The sequence below is a fragment of the Struthio camelus genome, chromosome 2, assembly GCF_040807025.1.
Source record: "Struthio camelus isolate bStrCam1 chromosome 2, bStrCam1.hap1, whole genome shotgun sequence".
Classification (NCBI taxonomy): domain Eukaryota; kingdom Metazoa; phylum Chordata; class Aves; order Struthioniformes; family Struthionidae; genus Struthio; species Struthio camelus.
This window is the reverse complement of record NC_090943.1, coordinates 39,890,829-39,918,248: the sequence shown is the minus strand read 5'-3', so window position 1 is coordinate 39,918,248 and position 27,420 is coordinate 39,890,829. Positions and strand designations below refer to the sequence as shown.

Here is a 27,420-nt window from a genome sequence, read left to right as displayed (position 1 = left end):
AGCCCAGCAAAACTAGAGAACCAGAGGGGGAGAAAGCATCTATGAGTAACTGTAAGTGTTCATGTATCCTAAAAAAACTGTGTGTCTGTGAGTGTGTGTGTGAGTGTGTGTGTGTGTGTGTGTGCGCGCGCGCGCGCACGCATATATGCTTTACACTATCACATCAAAACAGAGAATGTGTCCAAAACACACTACACAATACAGAAACATCTGCAAAGAGAAGCCAGAACAAAGCCTGAAATCTTCAGAGATTGACTTTCAACTGATTTCAGATTTTCTGTTTTTTCTTTTGACAATACACAATGTTGCCTTAATGACAATGACTCATCATTTACTCATGAACCCTCCTCCCTGCTGTACTGGGTTGTGCCGTATGCCTTTTTGGAGTGAATCAACATTTCTGCTGCTTCCTATCCAGAAATCTGCATTGTATCTCATCACCAAAAGGAAAGCACTGAACAACAGGAGCTCATTTGCTCACCTTGTATCCTGTGACCCAGCTCTCCAACAAAGACCTACATCAGCTTGTGGGAGCAGATCCGCTAAATTTCTGAGAAGAAATGTAGGGAGAAAGGGAGAGGCAGTGTTTAACTACCAATACTATGGCCTTCCCTCCATACAAAGTTTCTTGGTAAGAAAGAAGCATTTCAACAACACAAATACTAGAAGTTCCTTCACCTAGGTAACTTGTTTCGTCTTTTTGGGATGTACAGCACGGATGTTGAAAAAGTAGCATGAAAAGCATATTCACAGTGCTCACAGTTCTTTGAAAAACAAATCATAGAAAGGAACACTCAGCAGACCCAGTAACCGGTAAATTAGTATAGCCAACATCGAAGATTACTCAACTGAAACTTTCACTGCAATTCATGACTTTCATTCAAGGAAGTAAATCATTAGCAGGTAAAAAATGACAAGTCATCATCTAGTTCAGGCAAATTACATTCTGTTTTCCCCACTGGAAGACAAAATATCTGACTTTCAAAAACCACTGTAGTGAATTGTTTTAGGCTAATATTTTTCATCCTAATCGCCCAAAGCTGTTGTTGCATTTGTCATCTTTCTGTAGTTCTATCACAGAACGCTGTTCTTTACTGGTAGAGCTGTTCTCTCAAGTAATTTCCAATGGTGAACATACGTGCACTAACAAATGAGGTTCCTTAATCAGTTTCAGGTTTTTCCAATAAGCAGTGTTGGCAACATAGCTTTTAGCTCTTTGTCCATCATACAACAGAAGGCCTGCAAACATGGCAGGGGTGTCTCTATTTTCCTGTTCAAATACTGGACAAGCACAGGAGCAAGAAGGAAATGTATATCTCAGTGGCAGGTTTTTATTGTCAACATGGAATAGTTTTGGCTTTGAGTCATTTGCACTGTCTTCAAGGACACATCCTACAGCTTCCTAACTTGGTCATAAGGAAAACTGAACATTTCCAAGGCCATTTCCTCCAAAACAAAAATTAATTTTTTTTCCTTTGAGGTTTGAAATGTGGCTTTGCTTCTGTTCTCAACCCCTATTTTCTTTTATATACCAATTTTTGCTTCTCACTGCATTGATGGGTTCTGCTTGGGTCCAATATTGTTTTTAGCATTTGCTTTATAGGAGTTAGGGCCCCACAACCCTTGATGTTGCACTAACTTGCAACAAAAAGATCCATGCTACTAGGCTGTGTACAGAAAGACCGGACTGGAAGGGACCCCAGCTTTCCCCGCAGAGAAATAGAGTCTCACTTGATGGCTTCTGGAATGAACTTTGCTTATTATGTTCTATATGGATTGTGAATAAATCCTTTGAGTCACAAATTTCTTATTGGAACAACAGAACTATATAGAGGCCAGGGGAAAAGTTGGAAGCAAGTATGGATTTTCTTCCCTGTCATGGAGCCCAGAATCCGTATCTTTCTCCACATCCATTTAGTAGGGCACAAAGGGAACTCACTAACTCCTTTCTTCCAACTTTGCTACTTCACAGTAGAAATATTATTCTGCTTCCTATTTTATTTCCCCATAGATCACAAACAACTCGGACATTCTAGGTCTCCTGCCTATGTGGGCCTGCAATGCACAGCAGAAAAAGAAGGAACTAAAATGGGCTAAAAAGCAAATTAATTGTACAGAGGTAAAGTTTTCCCCAAGAGTCTTCCATCTGGTGTATGTATTAACAGGCTCTGATTTTAAAAATCTACTGATCACATATCTTCAATATAGGCTTAGTTTAATATCAGTGCCATGCAACCTTAATGCAAACGAACCCACTTGAACCACTTGGGAGCGTTACGTGACATACATAACAGCAAAGTGGTTCAAATATGGCCTTATTTGATTTATGTTTTATGTTTCTGTTCATTTCTTCAAATGTTGAATCAGTATTTCAACCAGAGTTAGCTGTCCGTAACAGCCTATTGAGTTCAACAGTTCTTTTTGTTTGGCTAAGTATCTGATGAGTATTGCTGCCTTTGGCCCACTTTCATAATGCTCATTTACTTGTGCTGCCCCAATAACTTACATCAATAATGCGCAGCAATAATTAATTAATGACGTCCAGCATAACCAAAGGGAGATTCCTTCACGAACTTTAAGTTTGCAGTTCATCTCTCCAGGGGCTGTTTCCAGCAACAACGCAAAAGTACACACTGAGAGCACAAGCTCAACCCATGAATGAGTTAGGGAAGCTTCCCACATGCAGCTCTGCCCAGATATTCCAAGACAACTTTACCATTCAGATCTATGTATCTCCTAAGTATCTTCCTATGCAACAGCTGGGACAATACTACTGCATATTACAAGCCAGGGGACACAGAAAAAAGAATACGGATATTCAGCTATCGCCAGCATCTGCTTCCTAATGGCATTTCTTTGAGCTCAGTGGCCCCCCAGACAGCACCTTGTAGCTGAAGTACAGCGGCATGGTGCTCTCCAGACACCAGAGGCAGCAGCCTATCTAAGATGTGACAAGCAACAGCTGGCACAAGGGGACTGAGATACCATGACAAGCCACAATGTAATGTTGGATAAACACCCAGCTACAGGTGTGAAAGTGGATGCTGACAACAGTATGAGCTTCAAGCCAGCCAGCTGAGGTGTGATCAATCTGAAAACTCATTTCATTATTCTTTAAGGAACTTCTCATGACGTTCTCTGTTTATATGCTCTTTGGGTCATCTTACATTCAAAGCTGAGGTCATCCCGTTTTTGTCTTGGAAGTAACAGACATTTCTGGGAGAAAAGAAGGATGTGTCTGCAGAGATCCTGATATATGCCAGCCCTAAATAAAAAAGTGTTTAATTCCAAGACTGCTGGTTGGACTTGAAGCTGTCCCCAGTGAGATGAACAAATGGTTCAAAACAACTACTCTATTAAGAATTTAGGATTAACATATCTGACTCCTGACCAGCTCTAGAAAATTATAAGCTGTTTGAAGAAACAGCTCTTTTTTTGGTCTCTTATGAAGACCAAAAATGACCATTTTCATTAAATAAATCTTCTGATTAGAAGGGCTAGAAGGCTTTTTGTCTCAGACCATTTGATCCTACCTCTGCCATTTTCTTTTACCTTACCAAAAAGAGCAAGAGATGGGGGGAAAAAAAGGTACAAAGATAGAAGCAAAGAAGGATAGAAAACAACACCACTTTTTTTGTGAATACAACTTCCTCTTATATCTAATGTGTATACACTATATATCCTCATATGTATACACTGTGTCTCAAGTTTTAGGGTTAAAGAAAAGAAGTAAGAATTTTAGTTTGAGTCCTTACATTTACAGCACTGGGTAGTCTGGATGCTTCGGTTAAAGAACTAGATAAGGTAACATAATATGAACCAAAATTCTCCGGGAAGTATATACAGCTCTCTAAAGACTGTCATATAATCTAGAGATTCAGATTCCACTTATTTGGAGACTTGTCCACTGAAAACTTTTTACTACCTCACCAAGTTTTTATGGACCCTATCAGAACAGCTGCGATTCACTTCACTTGCCGCAGAGGAAGCTGGTAATAGCTCAGAGATTGCCCCCTTCATTTCATAAACCAATTAGGAGTTGGATTCTGCAACTGGACTAACACAAACCCTTTTTTTATTGGCAAAGTTCCACTTCATTTATGTGAACTCAGAATAAAGGTCTCTGTTGGCAGAACACAGACGCTTGTAGCAGCAAATGTTTCTAAAGCACATTCTTGTCTCTTCCAAGGAATACTCTTCCCACACTCATCAAAATGAACACTTGTCACTCTACCTGCACGTTCTATCTAATCACCAGTTCCTTATTCATCTCAGTAATTTGTCACTAAACTACACTAGGAGAATTTATAATAATGATTTACCATGTGGAACTTTGCTAGAAGTTCTCCATAATGACAGATTTCCCTCCTTTACATCAAATATCATTTCAGTTGCTCAAAAGAAGGCATTTAGTAATACTGTCATCTTAGATTTATCTATGCTTTTAATGTAAATGATGCTGTGTTTTTTCAAATGCATATTTGGCTTGTCCCTAAGTATAAAAAGCCATATACAGGCCTTATATGGGACTAGAGCGTTATCATTGATTTCTAAACTCAATTCATCATTTCAGTTAATGGGAAAGCATGCTTTTACAGATGGTGAAGTAGGATCCATACACTCTATGCTTAGTCTATAATGCTTGTGTTTTCCCCAGGAACTTCTCTCTGAACTATAGTCATTGTTTTTCAGTCATGCACCAGCTAAAAAAAAAAAATAATGCTTTACTAACTGTATTTACATCCCTTTGAAAGTGTTCACAAATAATACACTGATGAGACAAGCCATGTAAAACCTAGGTGGCTTATGTTTACCACATCAGTGCCAACTCCCTTGCTGAAAAAGATACAACTATAACTTCTAAGTGAGCAATGAAATTTGTATGAGGGTTTTTTGCATATAAAGTTGTTCGCTTTGCAGGCACTCATTATAACTACTGTGCCACCACTACCAAACATTTAAGCACTTCTCTGAAATGGCATGACATGAGGCAGCATCTCAAAGCTTGTCCTCTCTCTGGAACCTGCAAATTATTCTCTTAGATTAAAAAAAAAAAAAAAGAAAAGGAAAGAAGAAAAAAGAAAGAAAGAAAGAAACTTCACACCAAACAAGGTCTATATTGTTTCAGTTAGTGTTTTACTGCGGCTTAGGTACCTGTCAAACAGGCTGACACTCGGATAAAACACATACTGGAAGCATGCATCAGGGCACGTTAAGTGAAAACCTGTGATGAAGAGCAGAGCTGTGCAATTTAGCTGTGCAGAGCTCTAATGATCATTTCTGCTCTAGAGAAGCTTGATCTGTTACACCAAACCTACTGCAACTCTGAGATGCTCTTCCATCCGAAAATGATTTTACATCTGTTTTAGTTCAAAGAGCCATATAAATCAGAAGCTCTGACTATAAATTTTGAGGACACTTTTAAAGAAGATTTATACAGTGTATATAATACATATATACTAGGTGTATGTAAGAGGTATCAACCACTAAAATTAAGCAATCAAAGCTGTATTTTCCAAGTTCTGTATATCATTTAAGTCCTACTTATGACTTACTCTGATGCAAAAGCTGACCTATACCTCTGAAGGCTCAGTATTTCTGTTCAGACATGGAAATAGCTCCAGTACACTATTCTGACCTCGCTTTCCTATTGTTCTTGGGTGGGACAAGCTTTCAAGAACAGAAACTTCATGTTCCATTTCTTAGAAACTGATTATATAAGAATTGCTTGAGTGTGTCATCCCTACCTACGTGAAACAACCATATGGAGAGGAGGACAGCTATTGAAAATGGAAAAGAAAGTTTCTCTTGACAACAAAAGACAACAATCCTAATAGAAGTCAGTGGCCAGGAAGTCCCAGAATATCCATGGCATTTTTTGTTGTTGTTTTTATTGTTGTTGTTGTTATTATTGTCCAGAACAACAGCATTTCTAATACACTTAAGACTTGTGTTAAGCAGAAAGTACGAGGCTTATGATACTGTGTTCACTAATAAATTTAACCAATGTATATACCAAGCATGTGTCTTTCAGGATAAGAGTTGACTCCAAAAGTCAGATAAGAAACACGCTAAGCTGTTTCCATTCCTGGTTGACAGGCTATTTATTACATAGCTAATGATCCTCCTTTCAGTTCCTTGAAAGTCATCTTAATATATCTGTACTTCCAAACTACTTCCAGCCTCTCCCTGGACCTTTCAGAAAGAAACAGGTTTTGGGAAGGCATGGGAGTGTGTGGTTTGGGATACTAGAAAGATGTTAACAATCACCCTTTTGTACGGTGTTTGAAGCACCAGCTGGAGTTGCTTTTTTTCTTTCTCTTGCTAACTCAGCAGCGTCAGAAGGGATTGAGTCAGCAGCTCCTGAACACGTTAATGCAAACAACAACAAGGGAAGCAGAGGAACAGAGCTTTCCAACGTCACACATAGACCAGCACAGTTCAGTGTGTAGGTAAACACGTGGATCCTGGCAACAGCTAGCTAAAAGGGAAGAAGCAGCTTGAAAGGATCCCTCTGTCAGGCTACATTTTCTCCCACATCATCCCACATCACTAGCCTTACTCTATGAGACAATTTGTTTCTGTGAATGGTTCATTCATAATAATTTCCTAAGTAATTCACCTGAGCTTCCCAGAGACTTATGGCTACTGTTCTCATGTGCCTTGATGGGATTCCACGTTAAGGCTGGCTGAGGTCAGTGTGGTACACCAAACTACAGAAAACATGTCTTAGCACAAACAAACAGACATTGTCAAGAAAAAGACGCAGACACATTAAACAGTGAATAAAGCTAAAACTTTGAGTACAAAGAGAAAAAAAAAATATCTGGACAGAATGTCATTGTCAGATGTTTTCCCTTCCCATCTCTCCCTTTTCCTCCCCTCCCAGTGATAGAGTAGATGTTCTTAAATCCTGCACAACAAAAGCTGGGGGATGGACCTACTAAAGTAACAAAGAGGTCAGCTGATACTTCATCTCTCAATCAATATGTCTTCTCTCCTCATCACACACCATTCTGCAGCACCACTGTTCAACTACTAGAGCAAAGGCTGTTCACCCAGGTTTCCTAGAAAGGGAACTGGTCTTGGAATTTAATAAAAGCGTATAATTCCATGGCCTCTTTCATGATACACACTCCTCCAACTTTCTGGGAGCTTAAAGAAAGACTTTCTCTGACATGTACAGAGATACAAAGCCCTATCTCAGTTACCAGTTTATTCCAGTGCCTTCCAGAACTAGATGCATTATGAAAGGATTTCTGCGGCTGAAGCTTACAGAAGACTTTTCTGTCTCCTCGAGCTGTAAAAGATGATAGCAAAAAGCTTTAAGAACCCAACTAGTAGCTGTACTTCTCAGGTAGCTTGTTGCTGTAGTGAAACTCCTGTGTTTGTCAGGGGAGCCCTGTCCTTCTGCCACCTTGGGTGTCTCAGATTAGAACTAATCTGAGAAATTATTTTCATTTTCCAAATCTCCAAAGCCAGCCATAAAGAGTCTGCTCTTCATTGTCTCCCTGCACCTCTGTAAGTCCCACTACATGCGGTTTTCATAACCATTCCATTTCCCATGCTCCTCTGTTTGGAAAGCACCTGATCCCAGGAAAAGATGATAAGCTGGAAGGAGAAATGTATGGCAGCAAGGGAGTGAAAAGGGAGATGAACAGGAAGGAAATGCAGAGGTGTTAAAATCAGTGCTGCAGGTGGGGACTGAAAGGCTGTCCTCCCATTGGTACTATGATTCATCAGCACACAGAGGCATCTTCCAAACCCCTCTTGTTGCCATCTTCTACCTGCTTGCATTTCACCAAATGTGGTTGCAATCTTTTTCCTTCTGACGCTGTGCCAAAAACCATCTTATCTTGATTAAAATATGCTACAACACTTTGAAACCAGATGATCTATATCTCACATGGTTAGTGTTGTATGTCCACTTTGGAGTCTGAGCTCACTGAAAGTGGACTCACATCTCCCTCTCTATTTAGTACAGTGTTAACAAGTTGCTGGATTTGTGACAACCTGAATCCTCTTATGTTCCCTTTCAGCTGCAAAGATGTACCAGTGAGTTTCACACTGGAATAATTACTAGTTGTTATGTCTGCTACTGGCTTTAAAAACAGCAGCAGTTTACTTCCTCCAGGAAGACGGAGCTGTTAGGCTGCAGCCACCTACGGAGTCTTTGCTGGTCTAAAAAAGACATCTTACCTAGCCAAAGACACGCCCAGATAAAGCAACCAGTGTACTGTGTTGACACTAATTTGTCCGACCATAATTTTCACATTCATTGCTGAATATACTGTTACTAAAAAAAAAAAAAGGACTTATTAAAAAGGAGACAAATGCAGCTATTGTACACCCCACGTCAGAGTCCTCTATCTTGAGCTGATTCAGCTTATCTGCTTTCTATTCCTGTGACAAACGTATGTCTTATATCATTTTTTCTCCCCTTCCTCCATATACCTTACTGCTTTTCGTCCATGTAACTTATCTCCAAATGAAGTGCTATTAATCAGCCAAAGACACCCTTCACCGTTAAGTGTTCCTGAACTGATTTTTCATCAGCACAAGTAGTTACTAGTTACAGCGTTCCTCCCACATGATAAACATTTTTGGGGGGGAGGAGGGGAAGGGGATGGCAAGGAGCTTAGAGAGTGCCTCACCACATAAGTACTATCTGGAACCCTTATAGGAACCTGACACTTTGCTATAATAATAATATTGCTGCTTTTTCTCAACCAGGTACATGGTGGGAGGAAGGTGGGACTGAGCCCTGTCTTATTTTTAAAGTTATTACCCGATATGCTCTTCCCTTTTTCTGATTAATCTAGCCGGATGCCTGTTCAGTGGTAGCTGAAGCTTAATACCTGAAACAATAAGTATATATATGCTGTGCCAGTAAGGCTTGCCCAAAAACGCTCCTTCTGTCATGTTTTCCCATGCCTTGTGTCAATATCTCTTCGCATATGCAAGCCCCCAGAGCCAGCATGGGGAATAGAAAAAAAAGAGAGACAGAATGAGAAAGAGAGAGAGAGAGAGAGGAAGAGAAGAAAGGAGAGGAAAATGACATCCCTCAGGAATGTCAGCTGCTGTGAACTCACCCGTTCCTCACCACGAAACAAACTGTGCACGGGCCCAGGTGGGTCCCACTCTCTGTTACTGGAACACAGCCTACAAGCAGGGTCTAAATGAAGACTTTCATTGCTGTTTTCTGTTTTCATTGGAGAAGGGCCATCACAAACATTTGCAGGTGGCTTGGCCATAGTCTGACACTAAAATATTTGTGGTTGCGATAAAAATCAGAATATTCCTACAAGATGGTTCTATATAACCTTTAGGGCTTGATCCTGCTCCTACAGAACTCAATGAGAGTTTCACCCAGTTGCTTTCTGCCATTTTTATTGCTCATTAAAAGGCATATTCTCTGGTACAGCTCTCCATGGTAAGGACTCATATACCCTTTGGGGCAACTTCAGACATTTTAAAAACAGGTGGAGCCCAACCCAAAACCACTGATTTGAGCACCTCAGAATCTGGGCTCATTAAAAAGTTGAACTATTACAACTTTGTAAGGCCAGACTAAAACCACCAAACTTTGCAGAGCTTGTAAATACGCTCTGAATCTTCTGGTTATAACCCATCCACATTTATCTTCAATTGCCTAATATTGAAACCATTGTCCAGTCTGTATTCCTCATGAATGATTCTTGGACATAATTCTTAATACTGTTTAGAAGGGTACGATGAAGATAAATGGAAATGACAAGATATGTTCTTTGAATAAATAAAGCAGGCACCACGGGGAAAAGACTGAAGGAAAAGTAGGCAAACAACAAGGATGCTCAACACTTTGGCAAGTAGATAAAGTCCAAAATGCAGCTATTATCTCCTAGGACACACCATGGAAAAAAACAAAACTTCCTAGGCAGAGGGAAGAATGGGGAACAGAGTATGCTGGAGGTCACAGCATAAGCCTCATTCACACAACAACTCACACAGAGACTAAAATGCTCACGATTGCCTCCCAATAGAGCAGCTTTAGACTCAGACTTAGGAGACGTCTGTGTGAATCAATCACATAGGAGAATTAAGATATGTCATGACACAGTTTGCCAAATGAGACACTCACCACTGACTAGGAAATAGGCCTTTTTATCCTAAATCCCTCTCACTCTGGAGATTCTAATCATCATGGCCCCGAACCAGTGCAAACCTAAAACCTCACTGACAGGGTCTTGCAAAATCACATGCAGTTTTTTCTCATTGTACAGAAACAATTGTTTGGAAGCCAAGTACAATCCCATATAAAATACCTCACCACTGAGTACTAAATGTTTGGGGGGGGAGGGCGGTTTTAATTAGGATCATAATTACCACTAGACCTATTAAGTCAGAATTTGAACAGGCAGCTTAATCATCCTTAACCCAAATAATGACATTAACTGCTTTTCTTTCTAAAACTGAAAAAGAAATTGGTTCTTCCTACCCCTCTCCCCGAGTCTTTGTCTTCAAAGAGAAGGGGATGTCTGTAAGAAGACAACTTTCTTGGGTTCACAGCTGGGCATTCAAGCGAAAGGTATTGCACATGAACTTTCAGTGAACGCTATGTTTTGTCAATATATAACATATACAAAGGCACATCTGTCAAATATGTTTGCCTTACCCATGCTATCAGATTTCTGTATTAAGACTCAAACCTTGGAACGGTAGGAAAAAGAAAAGTAAAAGGGCTTTGTCAGGAGCACAGAATAGGGTTTGGGGATGGAATTCTTTTTCTGCCTGTGGCTGTGTAACTCTTCTGAAGCAGTTAGTGCCCCAGGCCACCCCTGCCATCAGGGCGTTTGGAGAGGGAGAGCTGTGCTCTGTCTTCTGCGCCAGCCACCAAGAATCCTGAAGGAAAACTCAAGGATAACTGGATTTTGAGCTTTCAGTGCCAGGACTTCACTTTCCAGTTTTACTCTGAAGAGACTGCAAGTTGCTCATCAATTAATTATTTAAACAATGACTAGGGACAGAGATTGCTTTTGTACTTATCATATAATGGATGTGACCAAATTACAAACGACAGAAAATGAATCTAAACTGCTGTTTCATTCTCAGTCCACTGGTTTATGTTTTATCCATACATTTTCATCCATAAAAAGCCCAAATTCTCAGAGTTATGGCACAAAAAGCTGTACCCCTCAAACCATCTGCGTAGTTTCTGTATAATTAAAAACAAGTTATTGTGACTTGTGAGGACCTCGTGTTGGCTTTAAGTAATGGAGCGTACAAAACATACATGTTTTTGTACATGCAGTTCTCCAAACATGAGCATACAATTGGCATTCAAGCCAATACAACAAGCATCCATACTGTCAATGCGTCAGAATAAACATGGATCCATCATCACAAATTGAACAACTGTTCTCAGAGGAATCTGTGCCAAACTCCATTGTCTAGATGGTCATCTTATTTTTTCTCCAACCATTTCTCAAATATAGAGAGTACCTAGGAAATAGCCTAATCCTACCGCGAGCCCAAAATTCTCGTTGAAGGAAGTGAAAGGATGAGCTCCAGAAATACTGTGTCTTTCTTCCTAGAACAGTTTTAGGAACAGCGTTAACTTTGAAATGTAAGCAGATAAAAACAAAACACTGCAGGGGAAAGCTTCCCTGCAAGCAGAACACTCTATCCCCACTGAACCAAAGTGACAGGTTTGGAATAGCTCTAATATCCTGGCCATTTCGCCACATACTGCAACTTGTATTATAGGGGTTCTTGCTGCATGGTGACAAGATCAAGTTACTCCATAACCTTAAGAACCAAGAGGACAACATCTGGTCCTACTGGAACAAGAAATATGGAGAAATTAAAAAAAGGAAATGGACTTACCCAATCTGTCGATTCGTGGAAGGTGCTTGTGTAATGACAGAACTGGACTGTGGAGATGGCATGGCTTGTTGAATCACAACGCTGGTGTCGTGGTTTGGCATCCTTGTATTTGTGAGCTGGTGAGATCCAGGTCCGGCCATCGCTCCTCCAACTGTGTTATGCATGGAGATATTCTGTGAAAGGAAGAGAAATGGGAGAAGATGGAGGAAAATGAAAAAAAAAGCCTTATTTTGTTTTTGTGTTCTATAGGACTACAATTAGAAATCTGAAAGCATCAACAAAATGATACGTTACTAGCTCTTGGCAAATCCCAAGTCGACAGATCTTGTTGTAACCAACAGCCATAAAGAAATGAAAAATAACTATTTACTTTTACAGAGCAATATAAATGGAAAAATATCTGCAAGTTGACTCATCACTCTTCTGTGATTCTGACTTGTGATTTATAATGGGGACATTTAGCACACACATTCTCCTGACTGAATGTGATATATATTTTGTTTGAAAATGACTTCTGTGGTGAGTGCATGGCACTTTGATTTACTATACAGGTTGTTTACTGTGTATGAGGTCTGCTCAGACTGACAAGCAAATCAAGTTTTACAGTCCCAAAGTAACAAATAGTACATGGTACGTCACAAAACAGCCATTTCTATTAGCCTCCATATATTCTGTATAGCAATAATATCCTAGAGCCCTAGAATAATAGCATTGTATTTTCAAATATAGAGCCTATGCTTCAGGTAACTTGGAGCCCTTCAAAAGTTCTTAAAAAAAAAAGTTCACACATAACTTACATCCACAGATTGAAGAAAACAGTAGTCAAGGGAAAGGAGAACAGAGGGGAAAAGCCATGGGAGATAATAATGAGGGAACTCCAAAATAAAATTTCTCCTGTATTATCCCTACACATACAATACACACTGTTGCTAAACCACAGAGTTTGACTTGGCCTGGGTTTAAAAATAAACAAACACCTCAAGCCAGAGAAAATCCACTGTGTATACAGGGGAAAGATATGGTAACCTTGAGAGCACTCTTCTTCCTATCAAGGATCAACCTGTGGATTGTTAGTAGGAAAAAGAAAAAAAAAAATCTTTCCATTGTCACCTAGTGGTAGGCTGAGGAAAAGAAAAAAAAATCCTTTATGTCCACACTCTCGCACCAAGACTCGGGCAAATCATCTTCCATGACCGCTTCAGCACTGAAAAGTAAAGTTCAATTTCATGCAGAATTCCAATTTATGACCCCATTTATTTAGGAAACACAGAAAACACAAGGTAATGGTAGACAAAGCTGGTGAGAAAACATGAAAGGAACTCAGTTCTCTGCTTCAAACTGGAGGTCAGGAGACGCAGACAATATTCTACAGATGTCACAGGGAGGATATATTCAGTTGTCACTTTTACAGAAAAACTACAAAAACTTCAAGAGAAAGTAAACAACAATGCTGGTGCTGATGGGCTGCTGAATTTTGACGTTCTTTGGCAGATGGAGAGCGTTTAGCGTGATAAAATCTTTGATAGTACATTCATTTCCTAGTTTGAACCCCAGATCTAAAAGAAAGATTCCATCTCAACTGAACAAGAATAAATGCTTTAGAAGACATTTTTCATGGAAAAGGAGCCAATAAAAAGAGGACTCAGGCTGAAGTTCTTAGCTGTCATCCCTGTCTCACAAATACTACCTATTTCAGGTTATTTCCCGGGCTATTGTGGACGTAGGGAACTCTCGTTTCTCTTACAGGAATTGTTCCAGTTTTCGTAAACAAATAAAGAGGCAGAGGGGCTGATTACGCTTGGGCCACTCACCCTATACGTAGAAGACCCAGTTCTGAGTTCCTATTCCAGTAAATAATTTACACAATTTGAATCAGATCCAATAGAACAGTCCGTATTCACTGGATTCAGCAGGGATTGCAAGAGGAAGCCAGACCAAAGACTTTAATGGTAATTTTTCATACTCCAGTTGTAGATCGTGACCCATCAGGCTCTTACAACCTTAGATATATGGAATCTTTTCCAAAACAATTTCTCCCTGACCTAGCACATTCCTATAAAAAATACATCTTCAATACATTAGCATTTTCTATTGAAAAACTGTTTCACTGGAAAAAAAATTTTCAGCCAAATCTACTTTAGAGTTCACAATTATACTTTTTTGGTCATTGCAGGAATTGCAAAACCATGCCTAATTTCTGTCCATCATCTAGTAAATCTTTAACATTATCACTTCTCAGAGCTTCTCCCTTACATTAAACGCATGTGTTCCAATTAAAACCTATCACTATGCGATATTTCCTTGTTTCAAAGTTAAACCTCATTTAATGTCTCCCTTACTGTCCTTCCATAAGTTTCTTAATCCTTCACAATATTTCTGTATTGACTGTTTGCTTTGAGTAGTACGCTTATTAGAGGAAATGTTAAATCGTAAGGGAGGTATATAGTACTTGTACCTCTGGGTCCATAGGGGAGCAATAAAGAAAAAAAATATCAGCCACTCAGAATGAGTTTGTTCTGCAATGCTGTGCAAAAGCCTCCTGCCATTGGTAGCACAGATCTTCTGCCTACACATGCCTTGCTTCCAAAAAGGGCTGCCTCCATGAAGTAACAGGATTCATCTAAAGGTGCTTAGGATTCAGAAGGCCTTGCCCTAGACCAGTCTCTCTCCAAGAGACACAACGCTGATCTACTAAATAGGAGGATCTTTAAAGGCAACAGGGAGGGTGCCGTAAGTCAAAGAGGTCTGGAAAGAGACAGGATGTAAATCTGTAACGAGCTTCACATAGGCAGTACCCCAGTCCTTGTCCAAATTTTCATGGTACTATGTAAAAGCAGAACTCCTTAAAGATTTAACATCAGATTCTTGTGCTCCTGGATTCAATGCTTCCATTTGCTTCTCCTCCTTCTCTTTCCCCTTTTCTCTATAATTCGAGACCTCTCTAAGATAGAAATGCTTTGAGTAATGATGGGTCTGAAAATTTTTAATTGCACATGAGATGTTAAATCTGTAATTGCTAGTTTACACACAGAAACTTGTAATGCTGACTCAACATTTTAGCCATTTCAAATAAACTGTATGTTTTCAGTGAGATGCAGAAAGTAGGATGAACGCCTGATGTGTGGAAAGCAAAACCAAAATGAAAACCCGTCAGTGCATCCAGCTGTCCATTCTTTTCAGTCATGCAAGTGCTGTTGTTAGGCAGGAGCTACATACATATACAAAGCTGCCAAGAGAAAGCCTAAGATTTTCCAACCAAACGTCAAACTCAACGTGACTCTCACATTCACAAGAAAAGGATTTTCCAGTCTCAGAATAATCTGCATTGGTGAGATGTCTATAAATTTACAGAGAAGTTCAAGCAAGTTCATATCTAAATGACAATGCCTATGCTTTGAAAGTTGGTAGGATGATAAGGCACAATAGGTCTGACTCTAAGCCTATCTGATCTTATCCTATGCATCATGACATGTAGAATGACTCTGCATCACCAGCACAGCAAGACTAGGCTCAATGCAGATACAACGCAGATGGTCTTCAGAACTCCCAGAATGACCTTGCCATGTGGAGCTCTGAACCCGACTCAGAACACATCTGGATATGATATTAAAGTGCTCCTTGCAGACTCGACTTCGAGGGACTTCAGGCCCTCCTAGAAAGAGGCAAAATTCAGAAATAGTAACACTGACTTAAATGGAGAACCTCACTTTATAATTAAACTGTTAGTTGGCTAGGCTGCTTCCAGCTCTGTTTTTAAGGAGTTCTGCGTGCTTTTCCTCCAGGGATCCATGAAGAACATCTCACTTTGACTCCCCTTTTCATTCTCCTCCAGTTCCTGAGCTGACGGTTATGATGAATTGCTACAAGATGGGGGGCTCCCAAGCTCAGAGGAGGAGTCAGTGGGAGCCATGCTACAGGCAAAGCCCTTCCTCTGCTTTTAACACTTGCAAGCCCTCAATCATATCCGTATTCGGAGAGAGGATGATACATACACAGATTTTTCTCAGAAATCTTCAGAACTGTCCTTCAGCATTCAGAGAGAGCATTTGAGCTAATTGTTATTATTAATTTGATCACAGTTGGGCCTAAACATCCACACAAGGAACAGGCTACCCACAGGCCAGGGGCTGTAGAGACATGAGAGACATCTTCTGCCTTTAAGATCGATACCCAGGAATTTCTTTCCTCTAGGGCTAAGTTTCATTTCCCACCAAAATTCCCAGTCACACTCACTGAAGAGGAAACTAGGATTATATCCTATATAACACTGAAGAAATTTTATAGAAATATCCCCTGTACCCATTGGCTCATACTACGCTTTCCAGCATTCAAGTAAAACATATATATATATATATACAGACTACTTTTAAATCAAGGTGCTCATTCTCTGCCTCTCCAACTGCAAGAGGAAAGAGGATAGACCAACATCATATTATCTTCTGCCTACTTTCACTATATTTCCCCTTTTAACAACAATCAAGAAACTTTCAAGAGAACATTTGAGCATTTTTCTTCCCCATGCAACTTTTTAACCCTGGAAAAGCAACACACTTCTTTCTTCTAAACACTAAAAACTTCTGGAGGTCATTCTTCCATGTTGTAGTGGAGAAGATTACACATCACTCTGCAAGAAACACACGCCCTGTTGGCATGCGTAGCAGAGAAACGATGGCTCTGTAGACAGAGGCGAAAAACGCCCTGTGACTCTAGGCAGTCACCATTTCTGCTGAACACAGCTTTTCCAGTAAAACACCCGTGCACATCACACACACCACCTTTACCACATATCCCTATTGACTAAAGGCAAAGGATGAAGAAGATGGATCTATCCTCTACTATCCACTGTAGTATACTGAGTTTCATATAGGGTTTGTTTGTGTTTTTAAACTATCAATCAGAGCTAGTTTCTGAACCAAAGATAACTTATATTCTCCTAATATGCTTTTTTAACTAGGAGGTTTTATGAACATTGCGAATACCAGTTTTATATGAACTGACAACTCATTCAGGATTGTTCTGAGTGAGCCTTTAGATGAAGAGGACTTTAACCTATAACCAATTGTACATAAAATATATGACCAATTTGCAGAATATTATATAACTTCTAAAATCAGAAGGTATTTCCCATGAAAAAAGAAGACAATTCAATTCATTTAAACGCTGACAAAAGCACATTTTTGCACTTTTTTATGTTTTCGGCAAAAATTGTTTATCTATATTTTCCCAAACAACAACTTCAAGAGTTTTTCCAGTAAATCAAGGGAAGAGGTATCAACTTTAAAAAGAAATATTTAAAGGACAGAAATCAAAGACACAGCAGTACTTTAGACCTGATACAGCCTGGCTTCTCAAGTAAAACATTTTAATAAGAAGAAATATTCTAAGCTGTCTCCCTTTCAGATATTAGACACTCTACAGGAAAAAAAAAAAAGACATTTCTAATCTACAGTCTTCTAAAAGATTCTACAGACACACACCATTCAGGACAACCAATATACAGATTTAAATGACAGCAACGTGTGCACTTCTAAAAAAGTATACAGTAGCATCTTGCCTGATGATGGAGATCGTAACTCCACAATACGTATATAGACATGAGTGGAAGCCTTCTGTGACATAGTCCTCAATTGCATATGATGATCACACACCTGAAGAACCTGCTAGCTTAAAATCTTAGAAGCCAATATCATAAAGAAAATTACAGGCTAACTGTGCCAAATAATAGCAGTATACTTCAAAATTATTTTAATCATATATAATCTCTTATCAAAATTACTGAGTCCCTATCAAATCTCTTCTGACAGAAGAGGAGGATATCTGAAAACAAAAGTTACCAAATCTCCCCGCAAACAGCCCCAATCTCTTTTTATTTTCTCATTATTCAAATCAATATATAAGGAAAACACCCTCACACCATTCCAATTGTCTCATCTGCTCCCAGTGCACCACATCTAAGCTGCCATAACCATAGATCCAAGTTCTGCACCTTCACTGTCCACACAATACCAGCAAACATATCAGAGGAACTAGAGAAAAAAAGTGAGATAAAAAATGAGTCAGACAGATTGCTAATGCTATTGAAGGATTATAGGAAAAAAAAGTTTATTACAAAAATCTAAACTAAAAAAAAAAACCCCGCCATTATGCAGGAGATGGGAGAGCGTAAACTTGATGGAGATAGATTGAAATGCAATACTTTTTTTAAATTGTAACATCTGTATAGCTTAAATGAGAAAAAAGCACTAAGGCAGGAAAAATGGCACAGAAAAGAACTGTTGAAAAATGTGTAGTAACACTAAGCCCAGGGACAAAGCTCTAAGAAGATCTTACTGCAGACTGCTAAAATCCATTTAATTCCCTTACTTAGTGAGAGATATGAAGTCACTGAAAGAGGCTGACAGAAAAATACAAAAGTGATGCCAAAGGATCTGTTCCTCAAAACATTTCAAAGAAAGGCAAATGCTCACTTAACAGCTGTGTGATAAAAACGGCACATTAAAAAAAAAAAAAAAGTGACAGATCCCAGAAGGCAGAAAGAGTCTTGCCCCCTCCCAAGCCTCTTCTAAGTCCTTCCCCAAAATGGATCACAGCTAGCTATCCATATGGAAACTCAAAGGCCTGGCGCAGTAAGAGAGAAATCTGACTTCTTGAACTCTGGGTACCACTGTTCAGTCAAATGTTATCAACCTGATCTCCTTAGGGGTAAAAATTTAAAGAAAAATTAAACTCTTTACTCAGAAATGACAGGTAATGATAGGCAGATGGAGAAAGAAGGGAAACACTGCTCTCTCTGAAATCAGAAAGCTTTGAATCTGTACTTATCAGTCTCGGCCACTGGTTTCCAATTTTTTGGATCACAGACCTCTGTCAACCCTCTGAATTTTTCAGCGAGCACTCTGCACTCTTATCATAAACTGTGTAATTAAGGCAAGATGGTTGTACAGACCAGTTGCAGATGACTTACCACAGCTTTGCGACCACCAGCAGTTCACAGACCACAGCTTAAATGCTGCCCAGATACTGTTTTAGAGCACTGTGCCCAGAATTTCTTGACAATGAAGTTAACACTTCTAAAAGTATCTGTGCAATTAGGTGGTCCAAGTCCTTTTTTAACGTATCTTCAGTATTTTGGAGCCTAAGTCTCACAGAAATGCCTAAGTGGCCATTTGCTGTTAACTGGTCAGGCTTGTGTACTGGGGCTGTCAGGAGCTTTGTTAAGATTTTATCCTTAATATCTATGTTAGAACCTGCAAAAATACTCCATTTTTGTTTTAAGTTAGGATGAATTATTCTTAAAAAAAGGGGGGGTGGACATGATGGCTGCTACTAGAGAGGTACAAACAAAAAACAAATTCAAAAATAATCTTTTTATTTTCTTTATTGTGTTTTCTTTTAATAGATGTTATTATGTTATTGGGAAGTCTTTTTGAGATCAAATGAGATCTGAATTTGTTAATCCCCAGAAAATTAGGTGGCCCTGCTAAGAAACATGGCAAAAGATGCAGGACAGGCATATGAGGTGCTAAGCCAGGTATAAGCCATCTCAAGACGGCAGCAGTCATCACCATAACTTGAAGCCCGACGGGCCCATTTAAGCACTACTAATCCTCTTAAGGCTGCTGCCTTCAGGGTGACAACCCTACACAAAATCTCAGCAATACAGCTCGTGCTGCGGGCTAACCTCTAATGTGCCTCTCTGTTTCACCTCTGCCCCCAGACGCAGCCTGTCACAAGAATCTCAGAGACTGGGAGCTCTCTCCCCAATAACTACATTACAGAAATCCTCACCCTGTCACCGTTTTCCTCAGTAGGTCTCCCTCCGTTTCTCCAGCTGGAGCTGTGTCATTTCTTGCTGTAGCAGTCCCAGAGCTGGGGAGATCGCACATGACTCTCCCCACCAGGCTCAGTGGGCAGAAAGACTCCTGGGCTCAAGTCCTCACCACATTGTTTGTATTTAAACGAACTGGAGATGTGGAAGTGAAAGACCGACTGCGACAGCTCAGAAGAGCTTGTAACATGGCGGTTAGTATGATCTGAGATTGCAGAGCGTGTGGATGTGTGGGTGAAGAAACTTCAGGCCAAGACAGAAAAAAGACCTGACTATTCCTCTGGGCAGGGGATAAAAGGCAGAAATGGGATAATAGAGGATGTTACCAGTTCCTAATTCCGTAATGCCAGTTTAACACCAGCTCCAACATTGTCTTTCCAGATAAACCTACTTGGACAATTATAATCAAATTAGCAAATAACTCCGAAATGTCTAAATGAGCCATTTCACTGTATTAATTATTCACTGAAAAGAAAGAAAGAGACATTGACCAGCTTCATCAAGGGTACATGAAGAGCACAGTCAACTCCTCTGGTTTCTTCCTTGCACCTTTTGGGGAAAATTCATATGAACTTCTTTCAGGGGCATGTTAAGCCTCCCTGCCGGTCCTCCACTGTGGCCATTGTTTTAAGCAAACGCTCTCTGACTCCTCTGATATGAACAAAATGCAGGAGATTTAGAATTTTTGGTCTTTCATCTTAATTTTTGTGACATGATCTAATTACCGACATTCAGTGGTGCCCTCTAATTACCAGTAGAAATGAATACTGAAAGATGACCCTTGTCTTCCAGGATTCCCTCCCCTCTTCCCCCACTACCCTCTTCATGCCCTTTTCGGCATGTCTGTCCAGACTATGCTTTCGACATATGGAGCTTTCTTTACATATATAGTGTGTAATATATGGCGTGTACCAGATGTACCCATGATAATCCATTTGCAAGAGGAAAAGAAAAAAAAAAGATATATCGGAAATGTAATGAACATACTTTAAAGGAGTAGGAAATTTTAGAAGACTAGTCTCACCAGATTTTAAAAGGAAATAGCTTCTCTATGAGAAAAGATGACATCAGATTGCATGCTTATGTCTTGAAGTTTCCTACAGATATGTCGCCTTTTCCTCAGGGTTACTTATTTCATACACAATCAGTTGCCCAAGATAGCCATTCAAATAACATAGCACAAAGAGCTTCTTCTAGTCAAATAAACGTCAGTAACACTAAGTGTGCATAGCCCAGTTGGGGTCACTCAGGGTGTTTTGCACTGCTGACACCACACAATGTCCTGCTAATGGGGAGGCTGCAAAGTAGGGGAAGCACAACTGGCTGCCTGGCTTTACACAGTTTTTGTCATACTTTATGCAAAATCCATGAACTGATTATTTCTTTTCTTCCAAGTTGCCTATTGTGACATTTATAAACAGGAACCTGGCAGCAAGTCAATGGTGCAAACTGATTTCCTTTTCTAAATACAATTTTAAAAAGCAAATAAACAAGGTTATGCCTGCTAATGAAACATTATATGCCATGCTGGAGCTAGTTTTTCTCAAATGTATTCTCTAGAGCAGATGGAACACCAATAAACACAAAACAACAAACCCTTTTACAAAGAGCATATTTATAAGAAAATACATTCTCCATAGAGCTCCGTCTAAGGAAAAACTGGCTTATGTCTATAATGTTATCTTAGGGACCTGATTAGGGTCCCATTAGATTGCTGTAAACAAGGGAGCTTGCCATGAATTTCAAATGGAGCTAGTAAGGGCTAGTAAGAAACTTTAAAAGGAAGAAACAAGACTTGCCAGTATACTTACTAGGTGTAATTCCTAGAGGCCTCAGCTGAAATCAAGGCCTTATTGTGCTAAGATCTGTATAGACACATTGATGGACTACACTTGCCCACAAGCCTTAGAGTCCAAAGACAAAGCAAGGAAAGAGGAACGAGGAAAGGGAGAAAGTAAGTGATTTGCATAGCCAAAAATCAGGACTCAATGGAAGTGCTCTTTTCTCCCAGTTCAGTGCCTTATCCACTATTTTGCACTTTTTTTCTGCATCTAATACTTATCTATGAATTCAGAAAACAGGGAAACTATTGTTAAAAAACATTATTTTAAGCTTTACTATGCAATTCTTCCAGAACTATCATTTCATTTCTGTACACCGGACAGAATGCATGTACAAAGCGGGTACTCAAAGTACCTCCTCAAAGTAGGTGCATGACAACTTCTGCAGGACAAGCAATTAGACATCCAAAAGCAGCTGCCAGATCTGGAGGCCAGTCAGAGGGTAGTTGAAAACCTGGCCTTCCTTTCTTTATTGTAAGGAGTTTGTTTTTATCCATCGTGAAACAGAAAGCGGGGGATAGGGGGGAGAGGGAGGAGGCGGCAGTCCTCCAGGAATTGCTTTAAACAAGCCTTTGATACTGCTAACCGAAGGCACTAAGCTTTTCAATGTTAGGCAAACCATTTATAATCTCTTAATAGCAAATTCACAGAGACAGCGTTTTGGCATTTAAATTTGTTACATTTTATTTAAAGCTTCTTTGAAATTCTTATCATTGATTTCACTGGCATAAGTTATTGGCATCATGCATGAGTTACAGCAATGGCTGCTTGACTGCATTCAATGACCAGAAGATTTTTTAGACAGAGCAGTCGGTAAAGGAGCATGAGGATGATAGCAACAAAACACCCAGTGATTTTCCATTCAGGCAGTTTCAAGCAGAAAAACAGCAGGCTTCACTTTTCTGCTAAGAAGTCAAGTGGAAATGCTGCTACCTTGGTAATAAAAAGCACATCCTAAATATTCTTTTAACCCTCACCCACTGCAGCAGCTATGCTGGGCCTACTAGGTCCCATGGCATACTACATGGGGATTATGCTTGAAAATGCTTGAAAGAGTCCAGGAATCAGGCCAGCAGAAGTCTCATAAAACATCCAGACCATTTGCTATTTACAAGGAATCATAGGTCTAACCCATGGACTGCACTGGCAAGTGAGCTGGTTAAGAAGCAAATGGTTTTGATCAGTGCAAATCATACAAGGAACACCAAAGCATCAAACTGCGATCCAGTTAATTCACCAAACCTCCTGGGAAGTAATCACAAGGGCAAGCGTGAACTTTGAAGCATCCACAATCGTTTCAATCATTTTTAGCCTGATGTTTTGCGAGAAAAGAGCTAGTTGAGTCTGTATTGTGGACTGAAAGAATTCAGAAGATTAAGCTCATCAGCTGGAAGTATTCAGAGGGAAGTAATAATCTGTGTAGCCATAAATTTAAACTGTTGGGGTTCAGAAACGCAATCAGACCGCCTACATAGAAAGCAAAGAAGCTAAATGCTCTTCTAGCTAAGAAAAGCTCATTTTCAGTAAGTATGGCAAGAACCACGGACAGTCAAATAGGTATTACAAGAAACTGTGTTAGTGTTCTCTGAAACGGCAATGAGGGAACTAACATGCTGATTCCTGACTAAGGGGAACCATTCTACCATTGCCCGTCAATGCTGTCGTTTCAGCAGTCACCTTCTGTAGAGAGGCAGGAAGAACAACTTTCAAGAACAGAAGAACAAGCATATTTAGAAGAAAAAGAAACCAACAGGATCCTGCTCCTGACACATTTCAGCAAAAGAAAAATGGCCACAGACCAAGGCATGCAACTTTGGTCTTAAAGCACAGCTTTCGGGGGACTGCCAGAAGAAGAGCTACTGGAAATAGGAAACAAACTAAGCAATAAACGAAGTGGCGTAGAATTAGAACATACAGTTTCCAAAGATTGGGACAAGAGGAAGAGATGAGAAATATTACTTCTTGGACTCAAAAGGTGTTCTGAAGGTCAGGTACACTGGTAATTGCATAGCCATTCTTTTCCTCATTCTTCTACAGATTTACTGCATGACTTTGAGCAGATTACTTCACATTCTTCTGCCCTGTATATAAAACAGGATGAATAATATCTTCAACTACAGAGCACTTGGAAACGACAAGTGGAGAATAGCTTTTAGAGACAACATAGTATACCTAGGGAGGCTAGTATACTATAGCAGCAGCAGAGCAGAAGGAATGTTTTGAAAAAAGCAACTCCAGAGGATTCCAGAGTAGCGTGCATGTGAACTCCAAGCTCACAGAAATGACAACAGATCACAATCAAGATACTTTCAAATGATATAGAAAGAGCTGTGTGACAAGTACCATAAGAAAAATAGCAAAACAAAAGAACAGCTCTTTGGTGAATGGAAACAGGAAAGCAAAGAACGGCATATAAATTAGCAAAAGCAAAGAAGGGATGCATGCTCAAGTGCAGACAGCACTGCAGGTCTATTCTTCAGAGGATGGGAGCTCATCATCTGCAGAAAATTACTAAGGGATGTAATTAAAGCATTTCTGGTTTTGCATCCAAAACTGGGCACTAAAAATCACTAGTCTTTTTAGAAAAACTAGGCTAAAAATCTTACTGAGATTATATGGTAATGGCAGAAGGAATGAATTCTGAATTATAAAAGTAGGATACATTTGGCTCAGCTTCCTTTCTGACTGGAGTAAGTGGAGACAACAACAAACAAGCTGTACTATATTTGATAATGATACCAGACAAACAATCATCCAGATGTACATGCTTCCAGTAACACTAATTAAATGCTGTGTGGAGCCATCCTGTGGAAATTATATAACGTTCCTTTAGAGTACCACACACTTCTGAAATGCTATGGTGAGGCCTCACTCAAGTCTGATGAGCCAGAATGTTCATCTTCCTCTACTCTCCTAAATAATGAACAACTGTTCCTCCCATGTAATGGTGTGATCCGGCAGAATAGACAGCTTTGTCCAAAGAGGCAAAAGATAGTTCAAGCAATGGAAAGCAGGAGTTTCAATTGAGTTAATAAATAAACTGTGCATTCTTGAGGAACAAACGAGTTACACATAGCAAACAGTTACTCTTAACTGCTCTTCTCAATACAGCACCTTTTGCCTAAAAAGAGTACATCAGTGGGATGTTTACAGCCAAAGTGACTTACTACCTGAAAGCTGAGGGACAGAGGAAAGGGGTCAGGAATGCCAACCAAGAGCAGCATCACAGCTGTGTTCTCAAAAATGGATAGAGTACTAGCACGAAAGAAGACCACATTACCCTTGAACACAGTAACAGTACTGCTTTTTGTAAACCCATCTAACCTAGAAATAGGTTGGAAGATATTATTACACAGGACTCAGATAATTGCTTTCTTGGAGTCCAGGAATTGTTGGGTTTTTCTTCATCAACAGAAGACCACAGAAAGGACTGTGCTTTAGAACTCCATCAGATCACACTGTCTAAGCACAACGAAATAAGTTTTCCAAGAAGATACTGCTCTGAAGGTGATCCTGTGCATGTTTTAGCCTGTCTGCCAGTTCTCTAGGGAAATTACAGTGACAACTCCTGGTCAGAGAGAGTATTTTAAAGACTTAACCTTAAGAGAGGTGTTAAATAGGATAACCTTCAGCATTGCTCATGCTTAGCATAAAGGCAAAGGCAATGCAATCCTCAGGTGATATCCTAAAAGCCATTTCTCAAATATTTCAGAACTGAATGCTTGAACTCTTTTCAAATATTTGACATGAATCGTCAAATTGAAGATCAAAGGCTAAAAAGTCATGACTGTTTGTGTCTCAACACAAGGTCTCCTTCAAAATGTGGGGCAGCATCTCGTGCTTCTGAACCACAGTTGTGACAGGCTTTGCAAAGCTAAATCTAGTGAGTTTGGATTGCACAAGCTGGCCCAAAATTTTGCCTAGAGTTTCAAACTTTCAGAGATTCCAAAAAAGAAAGTTGGTGAGTTTGGGCGGATTTTATTGGATTTTACTTTTATGCATTTTTATTAATTACATCCTATATAATAAGACCAAAAACTTTAAGCCTCCCAACAGGATTTATTAGATATTGGCAGGGATGCATATATTAGTTTATCATTCACAGAAAACCTATTCAATAGAGAAAGGGAAAAAACAGATACAAACTCAAGGCAAAAAAATAAATGAAGATTTGTGTGATGGTAGAGAATATTCTTTGCTGCTGTTCTAGATGATTTGCTTTAAGGTAGAAACATGATAGTTTAAATTTTAATAAGATATGGTAGAAAGTCTGTGAGGTAGGGAGTCCAAAATGATTATTCTTCCTTCAAAAAGGACAGACACCGTACTACCCTACAATACTTGGTCTGTCTCTTCTTACAGTAAACATTGCTAATGCTCCTGGAGAGGGGCTGACCTTGCCAGCCAATTACATTATGCTAATTTGTCTGTTACTATAACTCCTACAGAGGCATTCACAGCTCAAAGCAGGACAGAGATTTATATTGTCTCTTCCAAGCAGCAGACTATGGACGTTAATCTCCCTTGCTCCTTCCAGTTACAGCATGCTCTACATGGCAATATCTACATGTAGCGCCACTGCACATTCAAAGCGACAGTTATTGCCAGCTTTATTCAACTTACAAGACAAGCCGTAGCCCTGCTCTGCCCTTTTAATAACTGTCACTCTATCTAAGAAAGCATATGCTTGGTAACAGCTGTTTTCCTATGAAAACATATGGTTTCTTGTATGCTTTTGAAAACACCACAGGAATGTATTTGCTCGCTAGATGCTAATGCCATGTCACTCTATCAAGCAAAAAATCACTGAAAGGAACTGCAATATGCTGCCTATGTTATACTCATACATTAAGAAAACAGGCATTGTTTTAAAGCAACAAAAATCATTCAGCTGAAAAGATTCAATGTGAAAATAAGGTCCATAATTTAGGAGTTTTCTGCACTCCAGTATTGCTTAAAGATGGGTCCAAACTATTGGTCTTGTACAGACGTGTAGCAAATAGCATACCTCATGCAAAGAGTTTACAATCCATATCGTACCATGAAAAAAAAGAGATCTGTTTTTTCTCACTGCTCAAAAGATCAGAAGCTACCCTAGCATGTGTTAGTTGAGCTATGATAAACAGATTATCAACAGTTGAGTCACAGCAGTTTAATAAACTACTGCTCGTCAATCAAACCATAGTAACTGATTTTAGCATGCTCTTCTCCATCCCTCAGTAAAGATGGTTGAAGCAAACTCATTTTCCTTCACGTTTAGGGCAACCAAAGAATATTTGCATGACCAGTTATGTCAGAGCAAATAACGAGCAGTTGATTTGTTAGGCTACTTTAACTTGCATGTGTTCATTCTTGTGTAAGGTTTAACTGAAAACTAAATATTTTGGTAAAGAAAAGTTTCAGCTGTGGTTTTGAAACGGATTTCAACATCAATTTACACCGACACAGAGATTAAAATGCAAGTGAAAATACAAAAACTACAGGAACTGTTAAAAAGCTATTGAGAGAAGTTACAGCTCGGGGGGAACACAAAAACCCCAAAAAGTGGCTTATGGGAATTTCTTACAGAATTTTCCCATTGGCCCTGAAAATAAGTCAACCAGGACATTTTGGGGCAGGGGCAGGGAGAATTTCATTCTAGTTTATGCTCTAGGTTTAACAGCATCATGAAGAAAACCACCCAAACTTTTCTGTAACAACTTTTGAACACACCAGTATCTCTAGGTGGTATTAGAGTGCTTCTTGTATAACTTCAAAAATTGTACAGCTCGGTCTTTATGGCAGTTAAATACAAGGCTACCAAAGAAAAAAAAATCCACAGCACACTAAAATGCTCGTGTTTTATTACCTATTAACAGTGGGAGGGCACACAGAAAAGTGCACACA

General features: G+C 39.6%; 1 protein-coding gene across 8 annotated transcripts in view; it reads right to left on the bottom strand.

Moving 5' to 3' along the window:
* The window catches only part of CREB5 (cAMP responsive element binding protein 5), a 259,174-nt gene that overhangs the window by 158,611 nt on the left and 73,143 nt on the right, over positions 1-27,420 (bottom strand). For 7 of the 8 annotated variants that reach the window (XR_011139664.1, XM_068935245.1, XM_068935244.1 and 4 more), the window contains one exon: positions 11,866-12,038. Coding sequence is in view for 7 of the 8 variants with exons in the window: in XM_068935245.1 (XP_068791346.1) it covers positions 11,866-12,038 (173 nt within the window). In the remaining variant the exon portion in view is untranslated. Of the gene's footprint in view, positions 1-11,865; positions 12,039-23,493; positions 23,526-27,420 lie in introns of those variants that run through there. The other variant, XM_068935249.1, reaches the window with a different exon arrangement.